The sequence below is a fragment of the Oryctolagus cuniculus genome, chromosome 2 (assembly GCF_964237555.1).
Source record: "Oryctolagus cuniculus chromosome 2, mOryCun1.1, whole genome shotgun sequence".
Taxonomy (NCBI): domain Eukaryota; kingdom Metazoa; phylum Chordata; class Mammalia; order Lagomorpha; family Leporidae; genus Oryctolagus; species Oryctolagus cuniculus.
In genome coordinates this window covers 170,752,607-170,766,859 of record NC_091433.1, presented here as the reverse complement: position 1 = coordinate 170,766,859, position 14,253 = coordinate 170,752,607, and the positions used below count along the sequence as shown (strand labels likewise).

At 44.5% G+C, this 14,253-nt stretch overlaps 1 protein-coding gene across 4 annotated transcripts in view; it reads left to right on the top strand.

Annotated features, from left to right (window-relative positions):
- The window catches only part of SPAST (spastin), a 68,610-nt gene that overhangs the window by 19,320 nt on the left and 35,037 nt on the right, over nucleotides 1-14,253 (top strand). For 2 of the 4 annotated variants that reach the window (XM_070069269.1, XM_070069268.1), the window contains exons 3-7: nucleotides 1,378-1,461; nucleotides 6,818-6,913; nucleotides 11,403-11,590; nucleotides 12,447-12,580; nucleotides 12,834-12,927. In XM_070069269.1, coding sequence (XP_069925370.1) covers nucleotides 1,378-1,461; nucleotides 6,818-6,913; nucleotides 11,403-11,590; nucleotides 12,447-12,580; nucleotides 12,834-12,927 — 596 coding nt within the window. The remainder of the gene's footprint in view (nucleotides 1-1,377; nucleotides 1,462-6,817; nucleotides 6,914-11,402; nucleotides 11,591-12,446; nucleotides 12,581-12,833; nucleotides 12,928-14,253) is intronic. The other 2 variants (XM_070069271.1, XM_070069270.1) reach the window with 1 other exon arrangement.

The following is a 14,253-nucleotide window of genomic DNA, read 5'->3' as shown; positions in this document are numbered from 1 at the left end:
CGAGTCCTGGCTGCCCTACTTCTGATGCAGCTCTTACTGTGGCCTGGGAAAGCAGTGGAAGATGCTCACGTGCTTGGGCCCCTGCACCCGCGTGGGAGACCTGGAGGAGGCTCCTGGCTCCTGGCTTCGGATTGGTACAGCTCCAGCCATTGCAGCAGATTGGGGAGTAAACCAGCGGATGGAAGACCACTTTCTCTCGCTCTGCCTCTCCTTCTCTCTCTGTGTTAGTCTCTGACGTTCAAATAAATAAATCTTTTAAAAAAGGCAGGGGGCAGCTTAACCTACTGTTAGCAAGCTGGCCATGTTACTCTTCTGTGGGTGTAGATATGACAACAGTATTAGTAGCTATGACCAAATTTATGCAGGCACAGGAAATGATAAGCATTACTACTGCAGCCTGACTGATAGCATTAAGTTGACAGTATAAAATGCATCCCAATATTAAGTATTTTGAAATGTAAGGGAAAAATATCTTAGGCTCTGTGAAATATTTGTGAACTCAATATAATACTACAATAGATCTGAAACTGTCAAAAGGAACTAACTTTTTTTTGTGGATATTATTTGAAAATAATATTTAAAAAATTTCTTTGTTAAGACCTTGACTCGCCCTGAGAATAATTGGGGTGATATTTTTCTTGAAAGAATTACTTAGGGAAACATGCATTTTTTAAAGGATTTATTTATTTCAAAGTCAAAATTACAGAGAGAGGATGGAGATTAAAGAGGGAGAGAGAGGGGGAGAGATCATCCATCTGCTGATTGAATCCCCAAATGGCCATAATGGCTAGAGCTGGACCAGGCTGGAGCCAGGAGCTTCTTCCAGGTCTCCCACATGAGTACAGGGGCCCAAGGACTTGGACCATCCTCTGCTACCTTTCCAGGAACATCAACAGGGAGCTGGATTGGAAGTAGAGCAGCTGGGACTTGAACCAGCACCTACATGGGATGCTGGCACTGCAGGCTGCAGCTTAACTTGCTGCACCAAGGCACAGGCTGAAACGTTTTTTTGTTTTGTTTTGTTTTAGAGATTTATTTTACTTATTTCAAAGGCAGATTTAGAGAGAGGCAGAGAGAGAGAGAGGTCTTCCATCCACTGGTTCACTCCCCAGATGGCCACAATGGCTGGAGCTACGCCGATTCGAAGCCAGGAGCGAGGAGCTTCTTCTGGGTCTCCCACATAGGAGCAGGGGCCCAAGGACTTGGACCATATTCTTCTGCTTTCCCAGGCTGTAGCCAAGAGTTGGATTGGAAGTGGAGCAGCTGAGACTCGATCTGTTGTCCACATAGGATACCAGCACTACAGGCGGCAGCTTTACTTGTTATGTAAGCCCTGAAACATGGATATTTTAATAAATTTCTTCCTTTTTCTTTTAGGTGAACAGTGTGAAAGAGCTAGACGCCTTCAAGCTAAAATGATGACAAATTTAGTCATGGCCAAGGACCGTTTACAACTTCTAGGTATCAATTAATGTATAAGTGGATATAATAAGTCTGTTTGAATATGCATGCTTGAAATGTATGCCTAATCAATCTTTATTTGTACATAGAAATAGATGGATTTTTGAAGACGTGGCCTAGGCTTGTTTGTTTGTTTGTTTGTTTATTTTTTACAGGCAGAGTGGACAGTGAGAGAGAGAGAGAGAAAGGTCTTCCTTTTGCTGTTGGTTCACCCTCCAATGGCCGCCGCGGCCAGTGCACTGCAGCCGGCGCACCGCACTGATCGAAGGCAGGAGCCAGGTGCTTCTCCTGGTCTCCCATGCGGGTGCAGGGCCCAAGCACTTGGACCATCCTCCACTGCACTCCTGGGCCATAGCAGTGGGCTGGCCTGGAAGAGGGGCAACCGGGACAGAAACTGGCGCCCCGACCAGGGCTAGAACCCAGTGTGCTGGCGCCGCAAGGCAGAGGATTAGCCTGTTGAGCCACAGCGCCGGCTAGGCTTATTTATTTTTTAAAAGTTATTATTTTATTTGAAAGGCAGAGTTACAGAGAGGCAGAGGCAGAGAGAGAGAGAGAAGTCTTCCATCCACTGGATCACTCCCCAGAGCTTGGCTGGAGCTGGGCCAATCCAGCGCCAGGAGTCAGGAGCTTCTTCGAAGTCTCCCACGTGGGTGCAGGGGCCCAAGGACTTGGGCCGTTTCCACTGCTTTTCCAGGCCATAGCAAAGATATGGATCAGAAGTGGAACAGCCAGGACTAGAACTGGCACCCATATGGGATGTCAGCACCGCAGGTGGAGGCTTTACTTGCTATGCCAAGGTGCCAACCCCCTTATTAATTATTATTTTTTTTTAACAGGCAGAGTGGACAATGAGAGAGAGAGACAGACAGAAAGGTCTTCCTTTTCCGTTGGTTCACCCTCCTGTGGCTGCCGCGGCCAGTGTGCTGCGGCCAGCACCCTGCGCTGATCCAAAGGCAGGAGCCAGGTGCTTCTCCTGGTCTCCCATGGGGTGCAGGGCCCAAGCACTTGGGCCATCCTCCACTGCCTTCCCGGGCCACAGCAGAGAGCTGGCCTGGAAGAGGGGCAACCAGGACAGAATCCGGCGCCCTGACCGGGACTAGAACCTGGTGTGCCGGCGCCGCTAGGCGGAGGATTAGCCTGTTGAGCCACGGCGCTGGCTCCCTATTAATTATTAAAGTTGAGAATTTAATTTGGTATTTTTACTATATAATTAATAATTCAGTGAACTTTTTGTTAAATCAGAGTGTTAATTGTTAAGACATTTACAAATCTGTGTTTTTTCTAAGTTATATTTCTAACAAATGGTTTCTTTCTCAGTATGGTTGTTTAAAGATTATTATCATTTAGAAAAATCAGATGACCTCTTAGCTATCCAAAAAAATAAAAAGCTCAAAAGTATATTTTATCAACCAATTCTGGAATAAAAAACTGCAGTACTTTATGCTTTGTGTAAAAAAGGTAACTGCTATTTAACCTGTTCCAAAATTATGTGGTAGTACCATAAACCAAGTGTGGTGCTTGCTTGTGGGAACTTTAAAATGAAAATGTAAAAACTGAGTCCCTATCATGGGTGCAGAGTAGCAACTGTACTTTATATACTTTGTTCTATTTAATCATTAAGATCTCAAGAAATTGAAGTTAAAACAAGGTCATATCATTGTTAGGTGGTGGAGCAGTGTATAGGTCAACTAGCATATAGATTGATGACTTAAGTAGAAAAACTGAGTGCAGTAGCAGTGCTGTAGACTGGCAAAGAAAGTCTCAATGCTCCTCTTTTGGACTTCAGGTGCTAGACCCAGATTTTTTTTAATGTTTGTTTTATTTTCATCTATTTGAAAGGCAGAGTTACTGAAAGAAAGTTGATCATTTGATCAATGTTGGATTTACTGGTATACTTTCCAGTTGTCTTCAATTGCCAGGGCTAAGCCAGGCTGAAGCCAAGAGCCTGAAACTTCATTCAGGTCTTCCACATGAGTGGCAGATACCCAAATACTTGAGCCATTACCTACTGCCTCCCAGGATGCATTAGTGGAATCTGAGTTGGATACAGAGTCGCCAAGGAGTGAACCGGCACTCCAGTATGGAATATAGACATCCCAAGTGGTAGCTTAACCCACTGTGCCACAACACCCACCCCTAGACGCAGGTCTTGGGAGATTTTTCTTGTTATTTGAAGTGGAGGTACAGTTCAAAGAATCTTCTTAAATGTTTAGTTGATTAACTTTTGAAGTAGGTGATGTAGGCATATGGCATAAAACTTTCAAAATGTTTGTATATTTGTTCGAAAGGCAGAAACAACAGGAAGAGAGGGCAGAGGCGCCGCGGCTCACTAGGCTAATCCTCCGCCTTGCAGCACCAGCACACTGGGTTCTAGTCCCGGTCGGGGCACCGGATTCTGTCCCGGTTGCCCCTCTTCCAGGCCAACTCTCTGCTGTGGCCAGGGAGTGCAGTGGAGGATGGCCCAAGTGTTTGGGCCCTGCACCCCATGGGAGACCAGGAGAAGTACCTGGCTCCTGCCATCGGATCAGCGCGGTGCGCCGGCCGCGGCGGCCATTGGAGGGTGAACCACCAGCAAAGGAAGACCTTTCTGTCTGTCTGTTTCTCTCACTGTCCACTCTGCCTGTCAAAAAAAAAAAAAAAAAAAAAAAGGGCAGAGACAGACTTTGCATCTGCTAGTTCACTCCCTAAATGGCTGCAATGGCCAGGGCTGTAGGCAGGAGCTTGGCAGTTCATTTGGATCTTCCATATGGGTGGCAGGGACCCAGTTATTTGGGCCATCCTCTGATCCTTTCCCAGATGTGTCAGTAGCAAGCTGTAATGGAAGTGGAGCAGCTGGCACTCAGACCAGCGCTCTGATATGGAATGCCAGAGTCTGCAACTTAACCTGCTGGGCCACACTTGCCTCTGGTACAAAACTTTAAAGGTTCAAGTATAAACATAGTGTGTCCCAGCCACCCATTTTGCTTCCCTAGACACCGAGAGAAAGGTCTTCAATCTGTTGGTTCACCCTCCAAATGGCGACTATGGCTGGCGTGCTGTGCCAATCCGAGGCCAGGAGCCAAGTGCTTCCTCCTGTTCTCTCATGTGGGCACAGGGCCAAGCACTTGGGCCATCTTCCACTGCCTTCCCAGGCCACAGCAGAGAGCTGGACTGGAAGAGGAGCACCGGGACTGGACCAGCGCCCCAACCGGGACTAGAACCTAGGGTGACAGCATCGCAGGTGGAGGATTAGCCTAGTGAGCTGGGGCGCCAGCCCAGACACACCTTCTATTACCATTGTCTTTGGGTGTTTTGTTTTTGGTGTTTTTTTTTTTTTTTTTTTGGACAGGCAGAGTGGACGGTGAGAGAGAGAGACAGACAGAAAGGTCTTCCTTTTGCCGTTTGTTTACCCTCCAATGGCCGCCACGGCCGGCGTGCTGCGGCTGGCGCACCACGCCTATCCGAAGGCAGGAGCCAGGTACTTCTCCTGGTCTCCCATGGGGTGCAGGGCCCAAGCACTTGGGCCATCCTCCACTGCCTTCCCAGGCCACAGCAGAGAGCTGGCCTGGAAGAGGGGCAACCAGGACAGAATCCGGTGCCCCGACCGGGACTAGAACCCGGTGTGCCGGCGCCGCTAGGCGGAGGATTAGCCTAGTGAGCCGCGGCGCCGGCCCATGGGTGTTTTTTTTAGAAGTAGTTTTTATGTTTACAACTGTCTATGTGTTTGGTAAACAAATGATAGGAGACATAGACAGAGTTCTGTGGCTTGCTTATTCCACTCTGCCTTGTTGCTTTTACTTATTTTTTAAAGACATTTTATTTATTTGTAAGGCACAGTTAATAGAAGTAGAGAGAGACAGAGAGATCTGTCTGCTGATTCTCTCCCCAAATGTCAGTGGCTGGAGCTGGACAAGACTGAAGCCAGGAGCCTGGAACTCCATCCAGGTCTCCCACATGGGGATCCTCTGCTGCTTTCCCAGGTACATTAGCAGGGAGCTGGATCAGAGAAGGAGCAGCCCGGACTTGAACCTGCATTCGTATTGGATGCTGGCTTTGCAAGCTGAGTCTTAACCTGCTGTGTCACACTGCTGGCCTTCATTGCTTTTATTTTTTGCCTGATGTATGTTAGTTCATGTAATGAAATACAGTATCTCTTCAACATTCATAGTTTCCTGCAGTGCTGATTTTAAAAAGTACTGTTTTGTTCCTTAGATGTCCTTTCTCTTTTTCTTTTCAAATCCTTCAAAAGCTACTTCACCCATAGAGCTTTTTCAGTTGTCTCTTTTTTTGTGCTATGAAAATTTTCTTTTTTCTTTTTTCTTTTTTCTTTTTTTAATATATTGTTGGGGTCTACATTGTGGTGTAGCAGTTGTGGTGTAGCATTGCTACCTACAATGCCGGCATCCCGAGTGAGCACCACTTGAGTAATAGCTGTTTCACTTCTGATCCAATTGCCTGCTCATGTACCTGGGAAAGAGTGGTAGATGGCCTAAGTGCTTGGATCCTGGACACCCATGTGGGAGACCCAGGTGGAACTCCTGGTTCCTCCTGGTCCAACTCCAGCTATTGGGGCTATTTGGGGAATGAACCAGCAGCCAGAAGGAAGACCTCTCCCTCTCTCTGTAACTGTCTTTCAAATAAATCTGAAAAAATACATTGTTGTGTTGTAGGTTACCAGTAACATTTTTTAAAGATTTATTTGACAGAGTTACAGAGAGATAGGTCTTTTTTCCATCTGCTGGTTCACCACTGAAATGGCCACAATGGCTGGAGCTGGGCAGATCTGAAGCCAGGAGCTTCTGGGTCTCCCACATGGGTGCAGGGGCCCAGAGGTTTGGGCCATCCTCTGCTGCTTTCTTCTGTGCATTAACAGAGAGCTGGGTCAGAAGAGGAGCAGCCAGGAATCAAATTGGTGCCCATATAGGATGCCAGCACTGGAGGCCATGGCTTTAACCCACTGCACCACAGCGCAGAGACCAAGTTACCAATTACATTTAATAAGTAAGTGTCTGTGGTAGAGACCAGATAAAGTTATTTGTGTCCATGATACATTCCAGCATAGTGGTTTTAACATAGTAGATACTTAGTAGCTATTTGCTGGTAATAATAGTAATATGTGGGTATCTCAAGTTAGAAGACTTGCGTAGGGCATATTTTGAACACACCTGTTACCTTGTTAATTTTTGTTATTTTCATGCCTTGGTTTCTACTAATTATATTTTAAAGAGTATTTTTATAGATGTAAACTATAATCATCATGTAACAACACTGTAACACCTTGCATAATTTTTCATTTTCACAAGCACATTTTATTTCTTGATTATATATTTTTTCTTTTTGTTTATTTTATTCTTTTTTAACTCCCTTTGTTGCATAGAGAAGCTGCAACCAGTTATGCAGTTTTCCAAGTCACAAACGGATGTCTATAATGATAGTACTAACCTGACATGCCGCAATGGACATCTCCAGTCAGGTGAGTTTAGGTTACTAACATGTAAAATAATAAAGCTTGCATGCAAAGTACAGCCATTTTTACCTGACAGTGTTAAATTTGACTCTGTAATGGTAGATTTAATTTTTTGTTTTTACAGGACTGTGTTGGAAATACAGTATCTCAGTCATTTCAATGTACAAACACAGAACAAATAAGCACTTTCTAAAGTGCTTTATTTGCATGTTGTACAACCTCCTGATCTTAAATGGTTAACGTTCTTTTTTTCTGTTGTACTTTATTTTATTTTTAAAGCTAGATTTATTTATTTGAAAGTGAGAGTTACACAGAGGAGAGGCAGAGAGATAGAGAGCAGTCTTCCATCCAATGGTTCACTCCCCAGTTGGCTGCAACAGCTAGAGCTGTGCCATTCCGAAGCCAGGAGCCAGGATCCTCCTCCAGGTCTCCCACGTGGGTGCAGGGGCCCAAGGACTTGGGCCATCTTCCACTGCTTTCCCAGGCCACAGCAGAGAGCCGGATTGGAAATGGAGCAGGCAGGTCTCAAACCGGCGTCCATATGGGATGCCAGCGCTTCAGGCCAGGATGTTAACCTGCTGTGCCACAGCGCCAGCCCCATGAAACATTTTTTAAGAAAAATTTTAACTTTCATTACATATAAGTTTTCCTTACGTATTAGCTCTTTTTTAAAGATTTGTTTATTTGAATGGTACAGTAATATAGAAAAAAGGACAGCGAGCTAGCTCTTTGATCCACTGGTTCAATCCCCCAAAGAACCACAATTACCAGGTCCCTGGTGCGGCCAAAGCCAGGAGCCAGAAACTCCATACTAGTTTGCATGGGTGGCAGGGGCCCAAGTATTTGGGCCATTCTCCTTTGCCTTCCCAGGTGCATTATCAGAAGCTGAATCAGAAGTGGAGCATTTGGAATTCAAAACAGGCACTCCAGTACGGCACGCTGACATTGTAAGCCGCAGCTTAACCCACAGTATGACTGCGCCAGCCCCATCAGCTAGTTTTGTTGGTGACCTTTGCAGTAGTAGTTTCGTTTTCAGGGCTTAAATTTTAATAAATACGGGGCTGGTGCCGCGGCTCAATAGGCTAATCCTCCGCCTAGCGGCGCCGGCACACCGGGTTCTAGTCCCGGTCGGGGCGCCGGATTCTGTCCTGGTTGCCCCTCTTCCAGGCCAGCTCTCTGCTGTGGCCCGGGAAGGCAGTGGAGGATGGCCCAAGTGCTTGGGCCCTGCACCCCATGGGAGACCAGGAGAAGCACCTGGCTCCTGCCTTCGATCAGCGCGGTGCGCCGGCTGCAGTGCGCTGGCCGCAGCGGCCATTGGAGGGTGAACCAACGGCAAAGGAAGACCTTTCTCTGTCTCTCTCTCTCTCTCACTGTCCACTCTGCCTGTCAAAAAAAAAATTTTTTTTTTAAATAAATACTACCCTTAGTAGAAAAACTCTGGGTTAGACTATAAGACAATTGCCATTTTTATTCATACAGTACACAACATTTAAGGTTTTTTAGAAACTAGGTAGAGTTAATGGATTTCTCTGTTCAGAGGTCAGCTGGTCTCATCAACTACCTTGTGGCATTACCTCTCTTGATAAGTTCTCACTTTGGCTTAGTTTTCGAAGTGCAGATTCATTGACTATTTTCCCCCTTCCTATTCCTCTATTTATTTGAGAGGCAAAGGAATACAGAGAGGTGTTATCTGTTGGTTCACTCCCCAAACGCCTGCAAAACCAGGATAGGGCCAGGATGAAACAAGCTGGGAGCTGGATTCAGGTCTCCCATGTGGTGGCAGGAACCCATTCACTTAAGCCATCACCCCTGTCCCCAAGGTGAGCATCAGCAGGAAGTTGGAGTCAGGAGACAGAGCTGGGGATCAAACCCAGGCCTCTTTAAGTACTAGGCCAAATGCCTGCCTCCACTTCCCCATCCCTCCTTACATCTGATTTAAAATTTCATTTTAAGCACAAATACAAGTATTTTACCTGTTTCTCTTAGAATAGCTGTGAAGTACTGACATTCTTATAAAGGAGTTTTTGAAAAAAAGTACCACATGAAATAGTTGTGTCAAAAATGCGTATTTGTGGTTCTCATCCTATTAGGATACACAATAAAAAATCTCTAACCCTGAAAAGCTGGTATGTCTTTGCCTTATTATGTTGATTGTCATCTTCATTCCGCATGTTAGATACCATTGTATTTTTCTGCCGTACCCCCCCTCCCCCCAAAAGAAGATAGCTTTCTCTGCATGGGATCCATTTGAGGAAATTGAACTTTGTGTGGTTTCAAGTCCCCACTAATTGTTTTCTTTTTTGAGAAACATATTAACTTCATAGTTTATACAGGTTGGTGTTTAATACACAGCCCTAATGAGTGAGCTGGCTGGCTCAAGCCTTGTTTATTAATGTTGCTTCTGAACATTCTGGAACGTTTCACTTGGATAAGTTATTTCACCTTTGTTAGGATGTAGTCATGATACAGTCTACTTATTACTAGAATGTGTTATGTACAGTGTCTAATTTTGAATTCATTATTATTAGACATTTCAGAGTAGGAAAGGACCCTTAAGAGAAATGGTTGGGCTGACATTGTGGCACAGCAAGTTAAACTGCTGCCTGCAGCATTGGTATCCTTGAAGTGCTCTGGTTCAATTCACAGCTACTCCACAGCCAGTCCAGCTTCCCGTTAATGTAAAGGGAAAGCAGCAGCAGATGGCCAAAATGCTTGGGCCCCAGTACCCATGAAGGAGACCTGGATGAAGCTCCTGGCTTTGGCCTGGCTCAGCCTTGGCTGTTCTCTCTCCCTCTTCCGCTCCCGTTCTTTCTCCATCCCTCCCTCCATCTCTATAACTGTACCTTTCAAATAAATTAAATAAATCTTTAAAAAAAAAAAAGTAGTCAGTGGAAGCTCTTAGTGAATTCAGATGTTGAATTTAGCAAAGACTTCAAAATAGCTACCCTAATGGCTGCCACACCAGAGGTGGGCCAGACCGAAGCCAGGAGCTTCTTCTGGGTCTCCCATGTGGATGCAGGGCCCCAAACACTTTGGCCATCTTCTGTTGTTTTCTCAGGTGCGTTAGCAGGGAGATGGATTGGAAGTGGAGTAGCTGGTACTCAAACCAGCACCTATATAGGATGCTGGCATTGCAGGTGGCAGCTTTACCTGTTATGCCTCATTGCCAGCCCTGGTCCATCTTCTAGCTTCCTAGGCACATTAGCAGGGAGCTGGATTGGAAATAGAATAGCTGGGATTTGAACCTGTACTCTGATAGGGAATGCAACTGTCACAGTGCTGGCTGAACCTGATACACAAATCTGGTCCCATAATCTTCCAGTTAAAATTGTATAATTTTGAAAGCTCTTTTGATGGGCCCAAGCTGGAGGCTTTCATAGTATTCTACAATCATAAAAGGCTTGAAACCAAAGTAGAATACTTTTTTTTTCCTGTCTAATCTGTCACAGATACCTTGAACTTTATTTTGTTTCTTCAGTGTTTGTGAGCTTTATTTACTTGATAAGGTTTTAAGTTACTTGTTTGTTTGCTTGAGAGGAAGAGAGAGGGTTTTTCTATCCATTGGTTTACTCCTTGAATGCTGTGAACAGCCAGGACTGAGCCAAAGCCAGGAGCCAGGAACTCAATCCAGAGCTTCCACTTGAGTGGCAGGGACTAAATTACTTGAGCCATTACCACTCCCTCCCAGGATCTACATGAGCCAGGAAGCTGGATTCAGGAGCTGGAACATGGTATTGAATTTAGTACCCCAAAATAGTACACAGGCATCTTAATTGGCATCTTAACCAATTAAGATAAATGACTAAATGCTTGCCCCAGCTTGATAACTTTTTTTTTTTTTAAAGAAACTTACCTTTTAGGGTTTTTTTTTTTTTTTTTAAAGATGTATTTATTTGAAAGGCAGAGTTAGAGGTAGAGAGAGTGAGAGAGAAGTCTTCCATCTGCTGGTTCACTCCCCAAATGAACAGAACAGCCGGAGCTGTGCCAGTCTGAAGCCAGGAGCCAGGAACTTCTTCCAGGTCTCCCAAGCAGGTGCAGGGGCCCAAGGACTTGGGCCATCTTTCACTGCTTTCCCAGGCCATGAAAGATCTGGATTGGAAGTGGAGCAGCCGGGACTTGAACCAACGCCCATATGTGATGCCGGCACTTCAGACCAGGGCATTAACCCACTGCGCCACAGCGCCAGCCCCTTGATAACTTTTTATATCCCCTTTCTGTCTCCACAAGTGAAATTGTTTCTTACTACATTTCTTTATAAGAAAATGAAAAAATGCACATCAGGAAAAGAATGAAATGAGCATGCTTGTATCCCCTCTGTGACAGTCCCCATAAGCACTCTTGTATACGTTGTGAATGAAATCTTACATGTAATTATTTCTGAATTTCAGATATTAGTCTAGTTTTACAAGTTTGAACTTTTTTTATTACTTTTATAATGTTTACTCCAATTTTCTAATGCTGATGGTTTTACCTTTTTTTTTTTTTTTTTTGATAGAAAGTGGAGCTGTTCCAAAAAGAAAAGATCCCTTAACACACACTAGTAATTCACTGCCTCGTTCAAAAACAGTTATGAAAACTGGATCCACAGGTCTTTCAGGTCACCACAGAGCACCTAGTTGCAGTGGTTTATCCATGGTTTCTGGAGCGAGACAAGGGTCTGGCCCTGCAGCTGCCACCCATAAGGTATTCTGAGACAGTAACTTTAACCTCTGTGCTTTTTTCAGTATGAAATTCTGCATATTTTATGCTTGCCTAAGTTTATTAAAAATACTTAGAGAATTGATTTATTTCCTGTCGCTCCCCCTCTTCGTGGAGGAACGACACAGGACCCTGCGCTGTTCTTTTGTCTGCTCGGCCCTCCCCGGGTTTGCTGCTGGTTCTTCCCGGGTTGGCTACTATCCCTTCCACCTCCGTGGAAGGGCGGTTCCCCCTGCCACACTCCCCACTTCCGCAGGGGAGCGGCACACCGCCGGCCGGCTCTCTCGGGGGCTGCACAGGTGTTCCCCTTAGATGTTCCCCTTAGATGTTCCTGGTGCATGCCGTCTCTCTCCTCCTTTATAGTCCTCCTCTGCCAATCCCAACTCTGCTACCCACACGCCGAGTACGCTGCTCTCCTCCAATCAGGAGCAAGTCCTACAGTTTATTGGCTGAACTGGAGGCAGCTGTGTAGAAGCTGTTTCCTCCTCTCCCAGCGCCATATTGTGGGAGAGCAGATGCATAGAATAAGTCTTAATTCCAGTAGCTCAGTCTAGTCCGGGTTGCTCCCCACAATTTCCACTAAGTTAAATATACAGATTTTTTTTTAATCCACAAAGGCAACTTGCTATTATGAAGCAAATCTTACTTAATTTCTTTAGAACCTTAATTAGGGATTATGTTGTTTGCTTTCCCAGTCTGTTTCATTTAATGGTGTATATTTTATTTTAAATTCATTTTTAAAATTATTTCCTTCTATGTAAATGTTTATTGCATTAAAAGTATATCAGTTTTTTAAAAAATATGTAGGTTTTTGTCACATTAAAATTTTGTATACTTTAAGGGTCCTTCAAAAACAAATAGAACAAATAAACCTTCTACCCCTACAACTGCTGCTCGAAAAAAGAAAGACTTGAAGAATTTCAGAAATGTAGACAGCAATCTCGCAAACCTTATAATGAATGAAATTGTGGACAAGTAAGTGTTGCCATATAAAGTGTTTTATTTTACAATTCTTATTTTTAAATTTCATTTTAAAAAGATTATCATAGATAATAAATACCTTGATTTATATTCTTAGGAGTTCTCATTATAAATTTAGAAAAGGATTGCTTTACTGATTTAACAATAACTACACAATACCTAAAAATAACTACATGTCACAGAACTTAGATTTCATATTATAATCACTGTATTTCTATTGTGGAACTAACTAAAGTTCTGTTTTTAGTGGAACGGCTGTTAAATTTGATGATATAGCTGGTCAAGAGTTGGCAAAACAAGCCTTGCAGGAAATCGTCATTCTTCCTTCCTTGAGGCCTGAGGTAAGGACTTTATATTAGCACTTTCCTATATGTCTTTTTTTTTTTTTTTTTTTAAGATTTTACTTATTTGAGAGGTAGAGTTACATACAGTGAGAGGGAGAGAAAGGTCTTCCACGCGCTGGTTCACTCCTCAGTTGGCTGCAATGACCGGAGCTGAGTTGATCAGAAGCTAGGAGTCAGGAGCTTCTTCTGGGTCTCTCATGTGGGTGCAGGGGCCCAAGCACTTGGGCCATCTGCTGCTGCTTTCCCAGGCCACAGCAGAGAGCAGGATTGGAAGTGCAGCAGCTGGGACTAGAACTGGCACCGTAGGCGGAGGGTTAACCTACTGAACCACAGCGCCAACCCCCCATATGTCTTCTATTACTGAATTTACAGTAGTAGTAAAGAAATGTTTGGGCTATAGTAGAATAATTTATATATGGTAACAGTAGTTTTAATTTTTAAAAAATTTAAATTTTTTTCAAAGTGATCTTTTTTTAAAGATTTATGTATTTATTTTAAAAACATTTATTTGAGAGGCAGAGTTACAGACAAACAAGGAGAGATAGAGAGGCCTTCCATCTGCTTTTTCACTCCCCAAATGGCTGCAACAGCTGGAGTTGGACTGATCTGAAGCCAGGAGCCAAGAGCTTCCCCTAGGTCTCCACAGGAGTGCAGGGCCTCAAGGACTTGGGCCATCTTTTTCTGCTTTCCTAGGCCATTGCAGAGAGTTGGATCAAAAGAGAAGCAGCCAGGATTCAAACCAGTGCCCATGTGGGATGCCAGCACTGTGGGCAGTGGCTTAGTCCAGTATGCCACAGTGCCGGCCCCCAAGATTGATTTATTTTAAAGGCAGAGTTACAGCAAAAGAAAGAGAGAGAGAGAGGTCTTCCGTTGGCTAGTGTACTCCTCATAGCCATAATAGCCCAGGACTTGGCTGAGCTGAAGTAAGGAGCCTGGAACTCCTTCTGTGTCTCTCATGTGGGTTCAGGGGCCCAAGCCCTTATCCCATCATCCTCTACTTCGTAGGTGCATTATCAGGGAGCTGGATCACAAAGTGGACTGAGACTTTATCTGGTACTCATATGGGATCTCAATGTTGGAGGCAGTAGCTTAATTGTTGTGCCAAATACCAGCACAGATTTAATTTTTTAAAAAATATTTATTTGAAAGGCAGAGTTAGATATTCCATTCGCTGGCTCACTCTTCAAATGACTGCCATGGCCAGAGCTAGGCTAATCCAAAGCTGATAACCAGGAGCTTCTTCCGGGTCTCTCGGATGGATGTAGGGGCCCAAGCACTTGGGCTACCCTCTGCTGCTTTCGCAGCCTCATTAGCAGGGATTAT